Here is a 17,652-nt window from a genome sequence, read left to right on the forward strand (position 1 = left end):
TTTAAGAAACATAACCATGGGTAAATTTTCCTACTGCGCATTATGAAGATGGCAATTTCAATACTGGAGAAAGAATTATTAGGAACTCGAAAAAGCAAAATGCTAAAACTCCTATTTTCAAATTTCAGTGTTTCTGGTTAAAGTGTGATAAGGAGAAATTTTGTTTTTATACTGGAAAAGAACTGCTTATGTGGCAATACTGCATAAAAATCGGTTTTTAATTAAAAGCTACTGTTTCATGTTTTTAGAACAGCTATAAATGATTAAATAATTAAATACATGTGCCAGTTTTGAAATCTAGTAACAGTATCTTAAGTTAACAAAAAAATTAAGGTATACGCTGGTTTCAATTGCATCTCAGTAGTCAATCCAAAGATAAACTTTGACACTGCAAAACGGGAGTGCCAACCAAATGACAGTAAAACATTTCATTAGCATTATCTACACATACGCATGTGTGATATATGACCAAAATAATCTTCTAACCTACTTCACAAAAAAACATAACTAGTGAAGCTCTTAAAATTGACAGATGATTTATTTGGTTGACAGAATTCTGGAGAATGAACCATCCTTTCTAGTCAACCTTCAAATATTTTCTAAATGATAATTTTATAGGTATAGTATAATTTAGCTAAATCTTCCTAAAATGTACAAAAATGCTCATTCACTTCATTAAGACAAAAAATAGAATTCCTGCTTCTGGTTTTATTTCTAAAAACTGAGATTCACATTGCCCAATCCTTTATTTAAATCTAACTCCAAAGATTTGTATTTGACCTGTTCCTTGAACACTCTGACTTCTACAAGGTAAACTATAATGACTCTAACCTAGATATGATACATCTATTTTGATTCATAATAAAAATTAAATAATTTTGATACTATGAGCAATGATGAACACTGTTAATCAAGTTTTAACCTCTCAACCTCTAGACCAAACTGTTCAAAATGAATTGGTGTATCAGTGTATCCACTTGCTAAATCTTATCAGGAATACATCTGATCAATAACTTGGAATGATAAGACTAAAGGAAGCTCTACAATCTCCTATTTAAGTATAATTATTATGTGCTCAGATTTAATTAGTGGGACAGGAACTGGTTTAAGAAAACATAAGCACACATTGTTGCGTTCAAGGCAGCACAGTGCTCACAGCAGCAAATACTGCCATGACTAACCTACGACTTTCAAATCACTACTCATCCAAAGTAAACATTAATTAAGCACCAACTATGTGCCAAGGATTGATCATAGTCTGCATTATTCTTTTCCAGACAGTCTCCAAAATGAATTAAACACAGCTGTAATTATCCAAAAGATTTTTGAAGGTTAAAAATAAAAGAAAGTAATTTTTAAGCAGAAAAGCATAGCTAGTTTTGCTACTTAACAACCTTTCTCCTTTTCATAGAGCTATGCAATCAACACATAGCACTATTTTTGTGTGGTCCAGATATATCTGTTTCCTATCAATCTGTTATTAAATTTCTGGTCCAGGTTTAGGTCAACTCATAGCTTGGGGTCAATAAACTTCTATTTATCTGCATTTACATTTTCAATCTAAAAAAATGTAAATGGAGGCACATAAACCCTGTGATCTATCACTTCAATTTAAGCTTAGACACATCTTCTCCACTTCATTTCACTGGGTTACAACTTGACCTTCATATGATCAAGTGAATCTCTTTTCTAGCATTGATTAGGGGGCAAACATTTGTGGGACTTAGGTACCCAGAAAGGACTTTACACTGTGCTCTCTATCTCCTCATAATAAAACATAAAAACTTAATCACTCCCACTTTTCAGATAGAGAATCTGAGGCTGAGATTAATTTGCCCAGGATTCACAGTTACAAATGACTCAAATGGGATTCAAACATGACCCGTGGTTTTCCCCACAATGCCACATGTTCTTACTCCATGTCACATGGTACTGGACTCCAGAACTATAAAACTGTATTACGATCAACACAGAGTGCTCTGACTTTTCTGTAGTGACTGAATCCATTGACTTTTTGAATCCTCACAGAAACATGAGGAAGTATTCTTTCAACTAACCCCAAAAAGATTAAGTAACTCATCTAAGATCACACAGCAGTTAAAAGGCAGAACCCAGGCCTTCTAAAGACCTGGTCAAAGGCTGTTTCCACTGCACTGTGATGAAGGAGTTACTCTCACTGCCAAGCCCACCCCTTTCTGAAAGTCAAAAGCTTTTTCAAATCCTACCTTCTATAGGTGGCACGGTGTTGAGAACACAGTAGGTGCTAGTTCCGCAGAATACACTTTGGGAAACGCTCTAAGGAAACAGAAAATAAAATGTAAAACTAATCTTTGAAAAAGATATATTCTGGCTCTTCTGTGATTTTCCTGCCAAAGATGCAAAGCCTAAATCTAATCATGAAGAAACATCAGACAAATCCAAAATGAGGAACATTCCAAAAAATGACTGGCCTGCAATTTTCAAAGTGTCATGGGCACAAAAGTCAGAAAACACCAAGACTGTTCTGTGTTAAAGAAGACTTAAGAGACAACTGAATGTATCCCAAGGTTCTGACTGAACATTTTTTTTTTTTTACAAAGATCACTGCTGGGACAATAGGCAAAAGGGAAACAGGATTTGAGAATTAAATGGTAAAAATGCCTCAGTGTTCATTTCTGGATTTTGATTATTGTATTTTAGTTGTGAAGGACAATGTTCTTGTTTGTAAGAAATACACAAAATATTTGAGAATGATAAAAATATTGCCAACTTACAAATGGCTGGGTGGGCAGGGCCAAGTTCTTTGCACTGCAAAGATTGTTTCAAAACTTAAGGGGGTGTGTATGTTTAAGACATCTATGCTCATGAACATGTATTACTTGTGTAGTTTTTTAATGGGACACATGTGCTGTGCACATAGTGTAAACATTTACTAAGAACAGATACCGTACGCATTTTGCAGTCAGTCAGATCAACATCATTAACCATTTCCCAGCAATATACCCAATACCCAACTCACACAAAAGAATCTGCACTGAGTGCCAACAGGCACTATGGCAGACAGAGTAAGTCAGGAGGAAGTTGGAAGACACAGTCTCTGATCTCAGACCACTTCATTCAGATAAAATTAAAGTTTTAAGAACATATACAATGGTAACTTTAAAAAGAAAAAAAATGGGTCTTGCCACCCAGCAATCCTACGAAAACTTTTCTTATGGTTGCACTATTAGGTAAAATCCTAAGAAAACTTTTCTTATGGTTGCAATATTAGGTAAAATTTTAGATTATTCATCCTAGTTATAAGCCACACATCCTATACTTAGAAAACAAAAGACAGTTTACAAGTTCAACAATAACCCTTAACATTTTATATTTAAAATATAAAGAAAGAGCTCAGTTCTACTAGTTACTAGTTGTCCTTGGAAAGTAACTGAACCTCTCTGTACTACCTCATCAACAGAAAGGTAAGATGACACTTCTCTCTCCTATGTCACAGGGCAGGTGAGGGAATTAAATAAGATAATATATGCCAAAGTGTTTTAAATTCAAAAAGAACTCCAACTATAAAACACTACTGTTAATAACCTTTAATAATCTTAAGATTTCCTAAGAACAAACTGATGATTGCCTGAATTTTTAATGCCAAAAGGAATGTTAAAATCTGACTAAACTGACTTCCATGTATTTCTAATTTTCCTCTCCCTTATACCCATTATCAAGTGCTTCAGAAGTCAAATTATTGTCAGGGCCCATACAATAAATCTTTCCCCATATGACTCCTAGTTACCAGAATAACCATCAGCTCCTTAATTCTTTCCTTTGTTTCTGGAAAAAACTTACTGTAGGATCTCTCTCTCTCTCTCTCTGCCTCTGCCTCCCCCCCCCCCCCCCCCCGCAACCAATCAACAGTAGCCGCTTATGGTAATAGCCTGTAGTAACATCTGGATCCCAGGATTCTCCCTATAAATTATGGACTATCATCAGGATGTTAGTTCTATCTATGACCATGAACATGGAATTACAGCTGATTATGCAAAGCAACTGATATGAAGTCAACAGAACCCCAACTTCCTCTAACATCTGCCACTTTCCAGCAGCAGACTCCTGGTCACACGAAGGTAACATCTAATCTCTATGCAGTTTCTGAACTCGAACTTAAAAAGACATCTTATATTCAAGGCTTAACACTTTCTGGCTCTCTATTACTGAAAATAAATAGCGTAAGATAACTTTTCAAGACATCTTCACAATGGTCTTAGGTCAAAAGTTTAAAAATCACTAATGGTCGGTCGGATGCAAGTGGGTCATGGCTGTAATCCTGGCTACTTGAGAGGCAGGAAGTGAAAATCAGGGAGGATCAGAGTTCATGGCCAAGGCAGGCAAAAAGTTCATGCGACCCCATCTCAACCAACAGCTGGGCACAGTGGTTCATACCTGTCATCTCTCAGCTATGGCAATCAATAAGCTTATAACAGAAGGATCATGATCCAGACTGGCCTAGGCAAAAAAAGCAAATCCCTATCTCAAAAATATCAAGAGCAAAAAGGGATGGAAGGGTGGCTCAAGAGGTAGATAGCCTACCTAGGAAGCACAAAGTCCTAAGCTTAAACCCTAGTATTGCATTAAAAAAAAAAAAAAATCACTAATTCTTGGTGGGACATACGAAAAAACAGCTTCACAAAAAAAGATTTTCACACTGAACTTCAAAATCTGATCATTAGTGGTAAAACATTCCAAATAACAAACAGGAAGACATAAACACTAAAATAACATACATAACGTAAGTATTATGGGCAAAAACCAAGCATGCTTTCTCCACAGCACTGCCATAATAAACAGTCTTAGTAATTAACTATAGGAAAGGCACTCACATAAGTTGAAAGTAAAATCTATTAAGTCCTTCTAACCTCAAAAACTCCAGGTTCTCAAAGCAAATAAGCCAAAGCACAAGAAAATGTGGGTGGTAACAAGTGGAATTAGATACTCTGGTGCCAGGCCCTGTTCACAGAATCACATACTGAACCACCTCGAGATGCCTTTCTGCATTACTACAATGGCTTTACCCCCTGAGGAAGTAGGAGGGCCAGTCCCAAGTACCTAAAGAGCAGGAGTGGTCTATTCCTGTTCCCTACTCACTGCTGACAACACAGCAGAATGGAAATGCAAAAGCAGTCAAGTCAGAAAGAGATGGTTTCAAGTCCTCCCTCAGCTGCAGAAGTCCTGCTGCTCTCCCTGGCCAAACCTTCAGTTTATGCAGGCCAATGGTCCTTCAGGAAGCCTCTGGTTCCAGAATTATGCGGTCCCGCAGGTACTTTCAGAGTAGCCTATTTCCCTCCCAAAAAACACATGCCTCCTTATTGTAACTCCTTCCATTTGGTCTATATATATGAAAGAAGCACCTGCCACATGCCAGATACTGTCACAGCTGAGACCTAGCAGGGAACAGGAGGGCAAAAGTCCTGCCCTCCTGGAGGAACATTCCAGAAGGGCAAGGCAGACAGTAAGAAGGATGCTAACTGGGGTATACGTTATAAAGGAAATTTTTTTTAAAAAGAGGTGCATTACTATGAACACTGGGTTTTTTCTCCTTGTTCCTGAACAGATTATCCATGATGGAGTGAAAGGAATGCTTGGTTAGAGCAACAAAAAAGCCTGGATTCTGTCACTAACCAAATCAAGGGTTCTCAGCCTCAGGTAGTCATTTGATCATTGATTGTTTAAAAATTCTGATGCCCAAGATGCAATCCTGACCAATTAGGGCCAAATGTCTGGGAAAGGGACCCAGGCACCAATATTTTTTAAAGGTTTTCAAGTGATCCCAGTCCTGTGACTCTGGGTAACTCTGACTTTCTTGGTTTTCTCAAAAGTCAAATGTGAGGGTGACCTTGAGCAGGGCTTCTTCAACTTTATGGGCATGTGGTCATCTGAGGATCTTGTTTCAATACAAGTTCTGATTTATAGGTCTATGTGGGGCAAGAGCAAATGCTTCTAACAAGCCCAAGGTGATGCCATGCCAAGATTAATGGTCATACCTTGACTATCAATAACCAGATGATCAACCTAAAAGATCAGGAATTAGGTAAGTATCTAAGAATGATCCTTCCAGTCCTGACATTCTTCAACCGCATAATACCATAAATCCCTAAACAACTTTAAAAAAGCACTTTTGTCTGTTAATGCAGACTACAATACAAAACTATGCTCAAATATCCAAGCAAGATAATTAAGAAAAACTATAGGAATACTCAATTAAATATAGAGCCCTGTATATGCTAGAAGTACCCAAGAGGGGAGATGCAGAACTCTGTAAAATATAATCCCTGCTTTCAGAAATTACAGTATCTAGTTAAGGAGACAATGCTAAAAAAAATAAAAAATAAAAAAATAATACATGGACTATTAAATGCTAATGAGTCAGGCACCAGTGACTATAATCCTAGCTATTTGGTAAACTGAGATCAGGAGAATCAAGGTTTGAGGCCAGGCAGGACAAATGGTTTGTGAGAACCCCATGGCTGAAATAACCAGAGCAAAATGGACTGACTAGAGGTATGGCTCAAGCAGTAGCTTTGTAGGTAAAACCTGAGTTCAAACCCCAGTCCCACCAAAAAAAAGAAAAAGAAAGGCTAAAATGAGGAGTAGTTGGTAGAGGTGAGTAAAGGTAGTAACTATCAGTGTACCAAGCACAAACTCTTTGAAGGCAGGGCCTATATATTATTCATTTTGTCTGTCTTCAAAGAACCTAGGTCAGGATGTTAAACATAGGCACTTTGATTATATGTACGTGGTGTGGGGTAATGGATTAATGAAACAAAATGCTGTATGGTAAGACGTGATTACAGGCTTTGGAAAAGAAAAGTAGCACGGTGAAAACTGTATTTACAGTTCTTTGAAATAAGAACTGAGGATGTTTAAGTCTCCACAGAGTACCTTTAAAGCTAACTGAGGATCCACATAGCTTATTAAATCAAATATGGAGAGAGGCCATATTGAGTGCAATAAACCACTGTACCAACTAGAAGTGAATACATTAAACATTTTTTTGCCACTTATTCTATCATGACTTAGACTCTTAAAATCCATGGCCACTGCATAGATCATTACATATAAATAATCAAGTTAAAGCAGAGCCTGAAACTCTTAGCCCCTTTACTAAACTCACCAGTTCTATTTGGCATTCTAGGCATGGTATCTAGTTAGGCAGGCTAACTCTACAGAGCAAATTGTGTAATGACTCAAATGCCATAACCATTTACTTCTAGCTCATGTAAAGTCCATAGCATGTGTCCCTGGTCAGCAGACAGCTCTCCTCTAAGCAATGGCTCTGACACCCATGACCCTTCCATCTCGTGGCCGGAGGCTTCCTGGGGCACTTGACTTCTCTGCACTGAGACAACTGAGGAAAGGACACATACTCATGACTCAAGGTGTTGGGGCCCAGGCCTGGAAATAGCATACTTCTCTGTGCTCACTCCATTGACAAGAATTTGGCCACAAAGCAGCCATACCTAACTGTAAGGACATCTGGGAAAAGGCCAGTAGAAGAGACAGGTTCAAGATCAGCTAAAAGTCTCTGCACAATGTCATCTGTAAATTGTCTTTTAATTATGTAAGAGTTACTCTTCTCAAAAATGTCTTCTGCTAACCTACAACTCCACCTTTAATCCCTAGTCATTCAGTATCTAAAACAAGTCTAGTGAACTTTCTTCTCTGATAAATATTTTTCTGACATACTCCAAAACAGACTGTATCAACGGTATCATGAAGGGATGTCTGGCTTATTCATCCCCGTATCTCCAGTACTTAATTCAATGTCTGCCACATAATAGAAACTCAAACATTTGTTGAGCTTATGGATGAATGGCATTCTTAAAGTTCACAGAAAGGAAAAAAAGGTAGTCCCATCTCCTGCCCTGGGACTTACAAAAGGCCGTCTGTCCCTTAAGCACAGTTCTCCTCTGGTAATACTGCCCTGTTACTTCCTAGACTCTGGTCCCCAGGACAATCACTCTGAGATCCTGTGCCTCAATGCTCCTGCCCCTGAGAATCATTAGCCATCAAGTCTCAGTCCAGCAATGCTGTGGATTTTTTGGAAGGAGTCATATTCTTTTACTCATTCAAGAATTCAGGCAATATAAGTAAAGTTACTTTAGGCCAACTAAGGAAGAATGTGGTGGGGGGGGAGCGGTGCTCAATAGTTTTCACAGATACTAATAGCCAATACTAAAATTTTGGCTACAGCACAAGTCTGCTAAATAAGAAAGTACAAGGTCTGTCAAAAGACATGTTTTGGCCAGCCACCAACAGTTCATAACCATAATCCTAACTACTTGGAAGGCTGAGATCAGCGGAATATAGATCCAGGCCAGTCCAGGCAAATAGTTCATGAGACCCCATCTCAACCGAAAGCTGGAAGCAGTGGCACACACCTATCATCCCAAGCTATACAGGAGGCTGAGATCAGAAAGAAGGTGGTTCCAGGTCAGTGAGACCTCATCTCAAAAGGCTGGGCATGATAGTGTACATCTCTCATCCCAGCTACAGTGGGAAATTTAAAATAGGAGAGTTGCAGTTCAGGCCATCCTGGATAAAAAACAAGATCCTACCTCAAAAATAACCAGAGCAAAAACAGCTGGAGGTGTGGCTTAAGTGGTAGAGTGCTAGCCTAGCAAGCACAGGCCCTGATTTCAAATCCTGTACCTCCCAAAAGCTCTTTTTACAGTACATTTTTATAGTATAACTACAGCACATGCACACACACACACACATATGCTACTGTACTATTACTCTTTGCACACTCCACTTGGGCAGGTAAAATAAAACAAGGAAATGCTAGCCTCTAAGGGAATTGAGGCACAGGTCATTTTAGGCTCTCAAATAGAATTCAACACCTAGAGTTGAGTTCAAAAGCAAACAAGTGGCTACAACAGCCCACAAAATAATTGTGAGTCTAAGCAGCTTACAGGAACTAGTCCTATAATAAATCAAACCTGATTTATGGCCTGAAAAATAAGATTAATTGATTCTCTATTACCAGAGATCCATGTAAAGTATATTTCAGAAGTTTAAAAAATCTTTCCTGTTATGAATCATGGTATCATTAGAATTTTCGTAAATTTTTTTAGTAAGTTTTTATTTGGATATATTCATTATACAGGGGGGATTCGTAGTGACAACTCCAATGAGACTTATATTGTACATTAGTTACATTGCCCCCATTGTCTCTCCCTCTTCAACCTCCTCCCCACCCCACTTAAAGCAATTTGCAAGCAGTTTCTTAGTTCTGTTTCATATAGGTATATGAAGTCCATCTGCCAAATACTGTGAAGGAAGGAGATTAAGGTGACGGTATATGGCAGAATTTTCATAAATTTAATTTGGCCAGGAAGCAAGTATACTCAACAGTCTGAAAGTAATCAAACAGCACTTAATAAATATCCCCATTTGCACAAATATACATATTCTAGTAGAACATATTCAGAAAAAAAAACTATGTAAGACTGAAAATTATATTTCTCAGTAGTACTTTAGTACTAATGCTAACCATTTTTAACTACTCCAAGATAAAATACCAACAGAACCAACCCAATAAACTAGGTCTTTCATCTAATACTGCATACATACAACAATCATTTTCTTACATAAAATCTTCTTTTCATCCTAAAAGGTAGAAGACATTATGCCTGCTCTAGAAAAGAGGATGCCAAGGCAGGGCCAGGCACTTGGCCAGGGCCCCAGACCAGGCTCCCCATACTGTTCCTGAGCTATTATTTTCACAAGAACGCAGGACTCACTCCCTAGCAACTCAGAAATGCTTCTCCACAAAGAAAGTACCCAGGTTGCTCTGGCAGAAAGCTAAAGCAAATGGACATACTGAGGAGCAGCACAGATTATCTGTAATGTAACCTGGGAGGTGGACTTCCTAAAGGCACTGAGGCAGTGGCACAGACACTGCTGTGCATGCCTGGATATTGATCTTGTCTAAAGAAGATTTTCTGTGCTTCTCAAACATTTTTTGGTCCATGAACCAGACCACCCATCACCTATCACTACTGTCCAAAAAACTGAAACCTCATCAAAGCTAAAGCAGGAATGACACAGTTTCTCATAACAGAGCAATGAGGCATACACCAAGAAAATGGCAGCCACATGCCCCTGAATGGAACTCAGCTATCTGGGCCTCACTTAATCCGAACACAGCTAGAACTAGGAAGGAAGCCAGGACACACTCGAAAGGCCAAAAGAGATTTTTACAAAGTCCACGCACACCAGCTCACCTACTTTACTGCAAGAAGAGGCTCTCTGACCCACATTCCTAGCATAGTTACTATTAAACTACTCACAGTTCTAACAAGCTTAATAATCAGGCTGCCAAGCCCACAGAAGATCAGAGGCAACAAACCAGAAGAAGAAAGAGAGCTAAAAACTGACATAGAAGCAGAAGCAAAAGAGTGACAAGGAACAGCAAGGACAGGGTTTTTTTGTAAACAACAAAAACTGGACACAAGACCTTGAAAGGTGCAGCAGTTTGGGATCACTTATCATAAAAGCAACACTCCACTCAAAAGACCCTGAAAATATCACAGTATTAAACAAAGCCCAGTTCAATAACATATCCAACATGATGAACCCAAGTTAACAAGGAAAATGTAACTTAAATTTCATGCATTCTACCTACTACAGGGAGAAAAGGTTGCATATTTAATACCTTTAGTTTGCATATCACATTACCTCAGATAAAATACTCCCAAATGGATCACTTCATTTCATCCTCAACAACATCATAAAGGCAGATCCCTCCAATAGCCAGGAACCTCTGGTAAATAATTTTATTTTAGCAAGGTACATGGGTTTATCAGTGGCAGGTATAAGACAGTATGATAATTTATAAACAAGAGAGAAGACATGAAAAGGCACCTATGCCCCTAGATGCGGGTGAAGGGAAAGAGCCAAGAAAACTGCCTGAGAAGGTCACCTCAAGGCCACATCTTAACCTTCTCCTGGAACTTCTTCACTTCCAAAATGTCCCTCACTGAAAGCGTCCATCTTTCCATTCTACAGGGCTTCCATCTGAGGAACTGCCCTAATGTCTCCTAGTCACATTGTCCCTCCCTACTGTGGTGGACAAACTTTATGATAGACAGACCTACCACAAACCCCATCCCCAATGTTAATACCTTTGTGCAATCCCCTCCCCCCGCTACGTGACTAGACTTGCTTCCCACCAGCAAAATGTGGCAAAGGTGATGATGGGCTCTGACTTCTGAGACTGGACGACATAGATCATTACTTCTGTCTTGCTAGCTGACTCTCCCTTGTAGCTCTGGTGAAGTAAACTGCCATGTGGGAAAGACCCACATGGCAGGAAATGAAGGGCCTCTGGTCAACAGTACACTAAGTGAATCTTCGGAGAACCCTGGGAAGCTTAGAAGCAGATTCTTCCCTAGTTGAGCCTTCTCATGAGAGCCCAGTCCTGGCCAACACCTGGACTGTGGCTGCTGGGGCTGGAAGGCTGCAGACTGGCCATGCCATTCTGAACTCCTAACCCATGAAAACCCTGAAACAATAAACATGTGCTATTTTAAGCCACTAAATTTACAGTCACTTGTTACAACATCAGTTGGTAATCTAATACACTCACAGCCCAACAGATACACCAGCATGTGATTTTGTTTCTCACCTCGAACATCAGTAATTTCACTATCATTGCCACCAGTAATCTGCATATACTACCAAATTCTTGGAAGAATCATCTACCCTATCTCTACTCCTTGACCCTCCAACTCACTATCAAATTGACAAAACCACAAAACACACACACACACACACACCCCTCAGCCATACAAGTTCTTTCTTCAACCCAGATAATTCTTACTACAGGCAATTCTTGTCAGGAGTGATTTTCCTAACTCCAGTCCTTCCTATTTGCTTACTCATTCATTCACTTAACGTACAAGCATTTTCTAAGTCCAAGCCTCAAGTCTCTGACATCTAGAAATATGTATCTAATTGAGGAAGAAAGAAAACAAGCAGTTCCAATGCTACAGCCAGGAAAACCATAGAATGCTATGACTGAGGACACAGAGAAAGGGTCCTCAATCCAATCTGGAAAGCGGTGAGGTCAAGAAGCTATCTGACAAGTCTCATCTAAGCTGAAAACCAGGACACAAAGAGAGTCAGAAAGCACGTGTGAGATGTGTACTGCATTCTAGAGGAAGGTGTAACTTCTAAATCAAGGCAAGAGCAAGGTGCAAAGCGTATAACCATGAGGAAGAATGAGATCCTGGCACAATCAGAATCCAGATTATTTAACATGGTGTCTGTGTAGAGTGGAGAGGAGATTAAAGAGGTAAGAAGGTGGTCCATATTAGCATCTGCAAGAAGAACTGATAATCCAATCGATTCCAGTCCTCTGAAAATAAATAAATAAATAAATGCCTTTCCCAGAGCAGAGAATAAAAGCCAGGCTCCTCAGTGAGACTTCCTAAGCTCCTAGTCACTACTACTATTTCAGGACTATCTACCCATATGCACCATGAATTCTAGCCACAGCCACCACCACCACCTCTCCTGGTTTTGCCTTTTCTCCATTTCCTCTGCTTGATTTTTCTCCTCCAACCATCATGTTGACCTGTGGATGATTCCAGGCCAAAGTCTACTTCCTCCAGGAAGTCTTCCCAGTTCCTCCAAATGCCCTATGACAGTATTATGAACTCCTTGAGTCAGTTACATCCTCACCTGCTCCCCTACAGACTTTTATCTCTACAGGCTTCTGAAGTACATAGTTAATGAAGTAAATCCTAATGTCAGACGACGAAAAATGAACAGATAAAGATTCAATTTGCCAGAACTGTATTTGCAAGAGGACAATCATGGAAGGTCACAAAGAAATAATTACTTTTGAATTATATGAAAACAATCAAAAGCCTGGATTTATGTTTTCATACAATTATCTCTAAATAAAAATTGCTATGTACGTTTTTTAAAACCTAAGTAAGCAAGCTCAGAAAGAGTAGGTAATTTCCTCCAGGGACAGAGTAATGCAAAGACAAAGTTAGGTCTTCACATACTTTCCCAAAAGTTACACAGCCAAAACAGAACCCCGTCATCTCCACATATCCCACTAACCAGCTCACCTGATTACCTGGAATTTCTTCCCCTAATTCTTTCCTCAATCAATCTCCATGTTCCTCCAGAGTTCTGCTCAGAAAGTGTCCCCAAACTCAGACTAGTCAAATCCATTTACGATCCAATGCACTCACATTCACAGCACTGTATTCTACTTGGAATTCACATGGCATCCTGATTAATGTTAGTCTTCCTCCTGTTAGCTCCGTGAGTGCAGGAACTGAGTCTGTCCTTCCCTGGGCCTGGCACAAATAGGCACTTTGCTATTACTTGTTGAGAAAGTGAACTAACTCAAAAGTATAATAACAACTGATGTTCACATGGCCCCTGCAGTACAAGATTCCAAAGTATCTTCTAATGCACACAACAATAAAATTTATATAAATTTCAGTGTCGTGGTTTTACTGTAATATGTTTTAACTCTGATAATTAAATATTTAATATGTAATCTGCTAATTCCTATTAACTGTAATGTGTGTTAACCACATTTAGGCTCCAGCCTAAAAGTGAACTACAGTGTTTCACCAAGTCAGCCTACTGTGTCAATAAATTAAAGCATGTTATTATGTTGCTGAGGCAAGAGTGCTTGAGCTAGCCAGGAGTTCTTAAGCATATAACAGATCCCCAAGAAAAGACTTTAACTCCCTAAAAAGATACACAGATTTAACAATTCCAGTTGCCTTTTTGTAGAAATTAACAATCTTAATACTCAAATGGAAATGTAAGAAACCCAGAATAGCCAAAACAATCTCAAAAATAAAGAAGAGTTGGAGGAAGGAGGCCTGGCAGTTCTTGATTTTGAAATTCACTATAGCTAGATAGTGCATGCCTGTAATACCAGCACTGAGGAAGAAGGACTGCAATCAGTTCCAGGCCAACCTGCGCTTTGTGGTGAGACCTGTCTCAAAAAACAAACCTTACTACAAAGCTACAACAATTAAAAGTGTGGTAATGGCAGAATGATAAATACATATAGGTCAACTGAATAGAACTAAGACTCCAGAAATAAGCCCACACATTATAGTCACTTGATTTTCAACAAGGGTAGCAAGACACTTCAATGAGGAAATAATGGTCTTATTTCAATAAACGGCACTAAAAACAGCTCTCTATACACAAAAGACAAAGTTGAAAGCCAACCTCACACCATATACAAAAATTAACTCAAAAGTGAACTAAAGACCTAAATGGAGGAAAGAGCTAAAACTATAAAACTCATAGAAGACAGGTGTAAAGTTTCATGGCTTTGAAATAGGCAGTGGCTTCTGAATTATGACATCAAAAACTTAAGCAACAAAAGGAGGGTACAGATAAATAGGACTTAAATTTAAAACTTCCACACTTCAACAGAAACTATCAGGAAAGTGAAAAGGCACCCTAAGAATGGAAGAAGGTATTTGCAAATTGTTTACTTGATAATGATATACACAAATTTTTTTTTAAAACTCTTACAACTCAGCAACAAAACAGTAATTGACTCAACTCAAAAACGGACATGAAATTGAATAGATATTTCTACAAAGCAGGCATACAAACAGCCAAAAAACAATGCAAATCAAATCAAAACCCAGCTGGGCAATGGTGGCTCACACCTGTAATCCTAGCTACTCCAGGAGACAAGGATCAGGAGGATCACAGTTCAAAGCCAGCCCCAGCCAAAGTAGTTCTGGACACCCTATCTGGAAAAAGAGACCACAAAAAAGGGCTGGCAGAGTGGAACAAGCAGTAAGAGTGCCTGCGTAGCAAGCATGAGGCCCTGAGTTCAAACCCCAGTACCATCAAAAAAAAAAAAAATCAAAACCCAATGAAAGACCACTTCTCATCCACAAGAATGGACAATAATAAGTGTTAGTAAAGATGTAGAGAAATTGGAACCTTCATACTTTGCTAGCAGGAATATAATGCAATGCAGTCATTTAGCAAAGCAATTTGTCAGTTCCTTAAAAAATCAAGCTTAAACTGGGCATGGTGGCTCAAGCCTGTAATCCTAGAAACTCAGGAGGACTGCAGCTTGAGGCCAATCCAGGCAAAAAAGTTCCGAAGACCCCGTATCTTAACCAATGGTTGGAGGTGGTAATTGACTCTACCTCAAAATTTACTAAAACAAAAAGGGATGGGGTTGTGACTCAAATGGTAAAGCATCTGCCTAGCAAGCCCAAGGCCCTGGGTTCAAACCCAGCACAACCAAAAAGGAAAAGAAAAAGGTAAGCATAGAGCTAGGCATGGTAATACACTGCTATATGCCCAGCTACTCAGGAGACAAGAGATAGGAGAACTACAAGTTCAAGACCAGCCCGGACCAAGTTAGCAACATCCTATCTCAAAAACAAAAAAGTTAGGGCACAGCTCAAGTGGTAGAGAGCTTGCCTGGCCAGCATGAGGCCCTAGATTCAATTTCTAATACAAAAAAAAAAAAAAAAAGTATTATCTGTATCATATATTACTAGAGTAAACATATAACAGCAATTTCACTCCTCATTATTTTACCCAAGAGAATGAAAACATGTCTACACAAAAACTTAACGCTCGTTATAGCAGCATTTCTCAAAATGGTCAGATGGCGGCATAACTCAAATGCCCATGAACCAGTGAATGATAAACAAAATGTGGTATATCCTTACAAAACTGTGTTATTTAGCCATAAAAGGAATGAAGTAAGAGATGGAGGCACGGCTCAAGTGGTAGAGTGCCTATCTAGCAAGTGCAAGGCACTGAGTTCAAACCCCAGTTCTGCAAAAAAAAAAAAAGAAATGAAATAATGATACATGCTATAACACAGATGAACCTTGAAAATTTTATACCAACAGAAATAAGTTAGCCATCATACCAACAGAAATAAGTCAGTTACAAAAGAACACTGTAGTATTCCATTTATATGAAATGTCCAGAATAGGCAAATCCATACAGACAGAATGGAGATTAGTAATTGCCTGGGGGAGGGGAGAATGCAGAGTGACTGTTAATAAATACAGATTTTCTTTTTTGGAGTGATGAAAATGTTGCAGAATTAGATAGTGATGACAGCTGCATAAATATACTAAAAACCACTGAATTTTTAAAGGTATTCAAATGTTATACCTCTTTTATGGTATATGAATTACATCTTTAAAAAGTTGTTACTGAAGTAGAAATTAAGCTGATGGAGGACTCAAGTAATACAGCACCTGCTTTGCAAGCATGAGGTCCTGAGTTCAAACCCCAGTACCACCAAAAAGAAAAAGGGACTCAAATTCTTAAACTACTAAAACTACTTTGGTAATTATGTTTTACTAAAATGTTATATACTTTCCTCTTTTGTTAAGCAGATATAATACTAGGCATTGCTTTTCTGAATACCATATATTCAAGGTCATCACTATGAAACATCAATTACTAAGCCACTATAAATCCAAATAGTTCAATGTTGCTCAGGCTCTCAGCCTTTTACACAGTACCTCCAAACAACTGTTGTTTCAGAGGCTTCAACCTGCCATCTACTCCTACTTTCTCCTTCTGTTTCTTCCTTATACTGTGAGAATTCATGAAAAACAAGAGAGAACAGACAGGGAAGACATATGAAGAAAAGCCCATTATAAGGGTGTATACAGGTGTCAGATGCTTAAACAGAGGCTGCTTTCTGTGTTCTTCCTCCCAAACCACTCTAAGGGCAACATTTCCCTTTCTTACTAAGGATGCACACTTCTAATCTTTTAATGTTATGGGCCTACGATTAGTGGAAGGGGGAAAAGGCCCACCCAAACATCTGAACTATGATACCTCAGATGTTACGGGCATCCCCCAAACCTCCTTATTCTACCTGAGAACCTCCACAGAGGAAAGACTACACAGACACTGCATTCTGGGGCATCCTGAGTAGCCACTGTTCAAAGTGCAAGCTTTGGGACAGTTAACAACACCCACCAGTGATTTATTACAGACACACATGCCTGCGTGCGTGTGTGCGCACGCACACACACACACACACACACACACACAGGCTACTCAGGATGCTTGGTCTCCTATCTGTAGCTACAGTGAACATTTTCTCTGCAAAAAGTTTAATCACTATAGCAACCGAACAGAAGAAACCCATTTAGGAGTCTATATCTATTCTTTTATACTGGTTAATGGAGACAGTTTAAGGTGCCAGGGCCCCTGCTACAGCCCCTTCTCACACAATCTCTTCTCAGTCCGACTCCTCTAAATGATCAGCAGGCCACTGATCCTAGTCAGCCTTCCACTGGAATGAACACCTGGCCTACGAAAACAAAGCATCCAGCTGAGAGCGCCACAGAAGGTGAAGGCAGATGACACTGAGCACTAGAACTAGAGTAAGACATGGATGGGCCATGACTGCAACCACAGTGGGCCACACCTGCACGCAACTTAAGCAAGGAAACTACTGGAGAAAGCCCACTGGCAAGGAGAAATGGAAGGGAATAGCAGAGACAGGAGTCTTGGCATTCCAGGAGAGATCCCAGCTCAGCCCAAGGCGTCTCTAGCAAGAACATCCAATCCAGACTCCAGGGACAGTTCCCAGACTAGCCCACTGCCCTTCCAGTGTCT

At 39.3% G+C, this 17,652-nt stretch overlaps 1 protein-coding gene across 23 annotated transcripts in view; it reads right to left on the minus strand.

The window, feature by feature from the left end:
* The window catches only part of Camta1 (calmodulin binding transcription activator 1), an 826,483-nt gene that overhangs the window by 795,394 nt on the left and 13,437 nt on the right, over positions 1 to 17,652 (minus strand). For 19 of the 23 annotated variants that reach the window (XR_012450140.1, XR_012450137.1, XR_012450138.1 and 16 more), the window contains exon 2: positions 2,226 to 2,295. The exons of the other annotated variants lie outside the window; for them this stretch is intronic. Coding sequence is in view for 15 of the 19 variants with exons in the window: in XM_074081464.1 (XP_073937565.1) it covers positions 2,226 to 2,295 (70 nt within the window). In the remaining 4 variants the exon portion in view is untranslated. The remainder of the gene's footprint in view (positions 1 to 2,225; positions 2,296 to 17,652) is intronic. 23 annotated transcript variants of the gene reach the window in all.

This window comes from Castor canadensis, chromosome 7 (assembly GCF_047511655.1).
Source record: "Castor canadensis chromosome 7, mCasCan1.hap1v2, whole genome shotgun sequence".
Classification (NCBI taxonomy): Eukaryota; Metazoa; Chordata; class Mammalia; order Rodentia; family Castoridae; genus Castor; species Castor canadensis.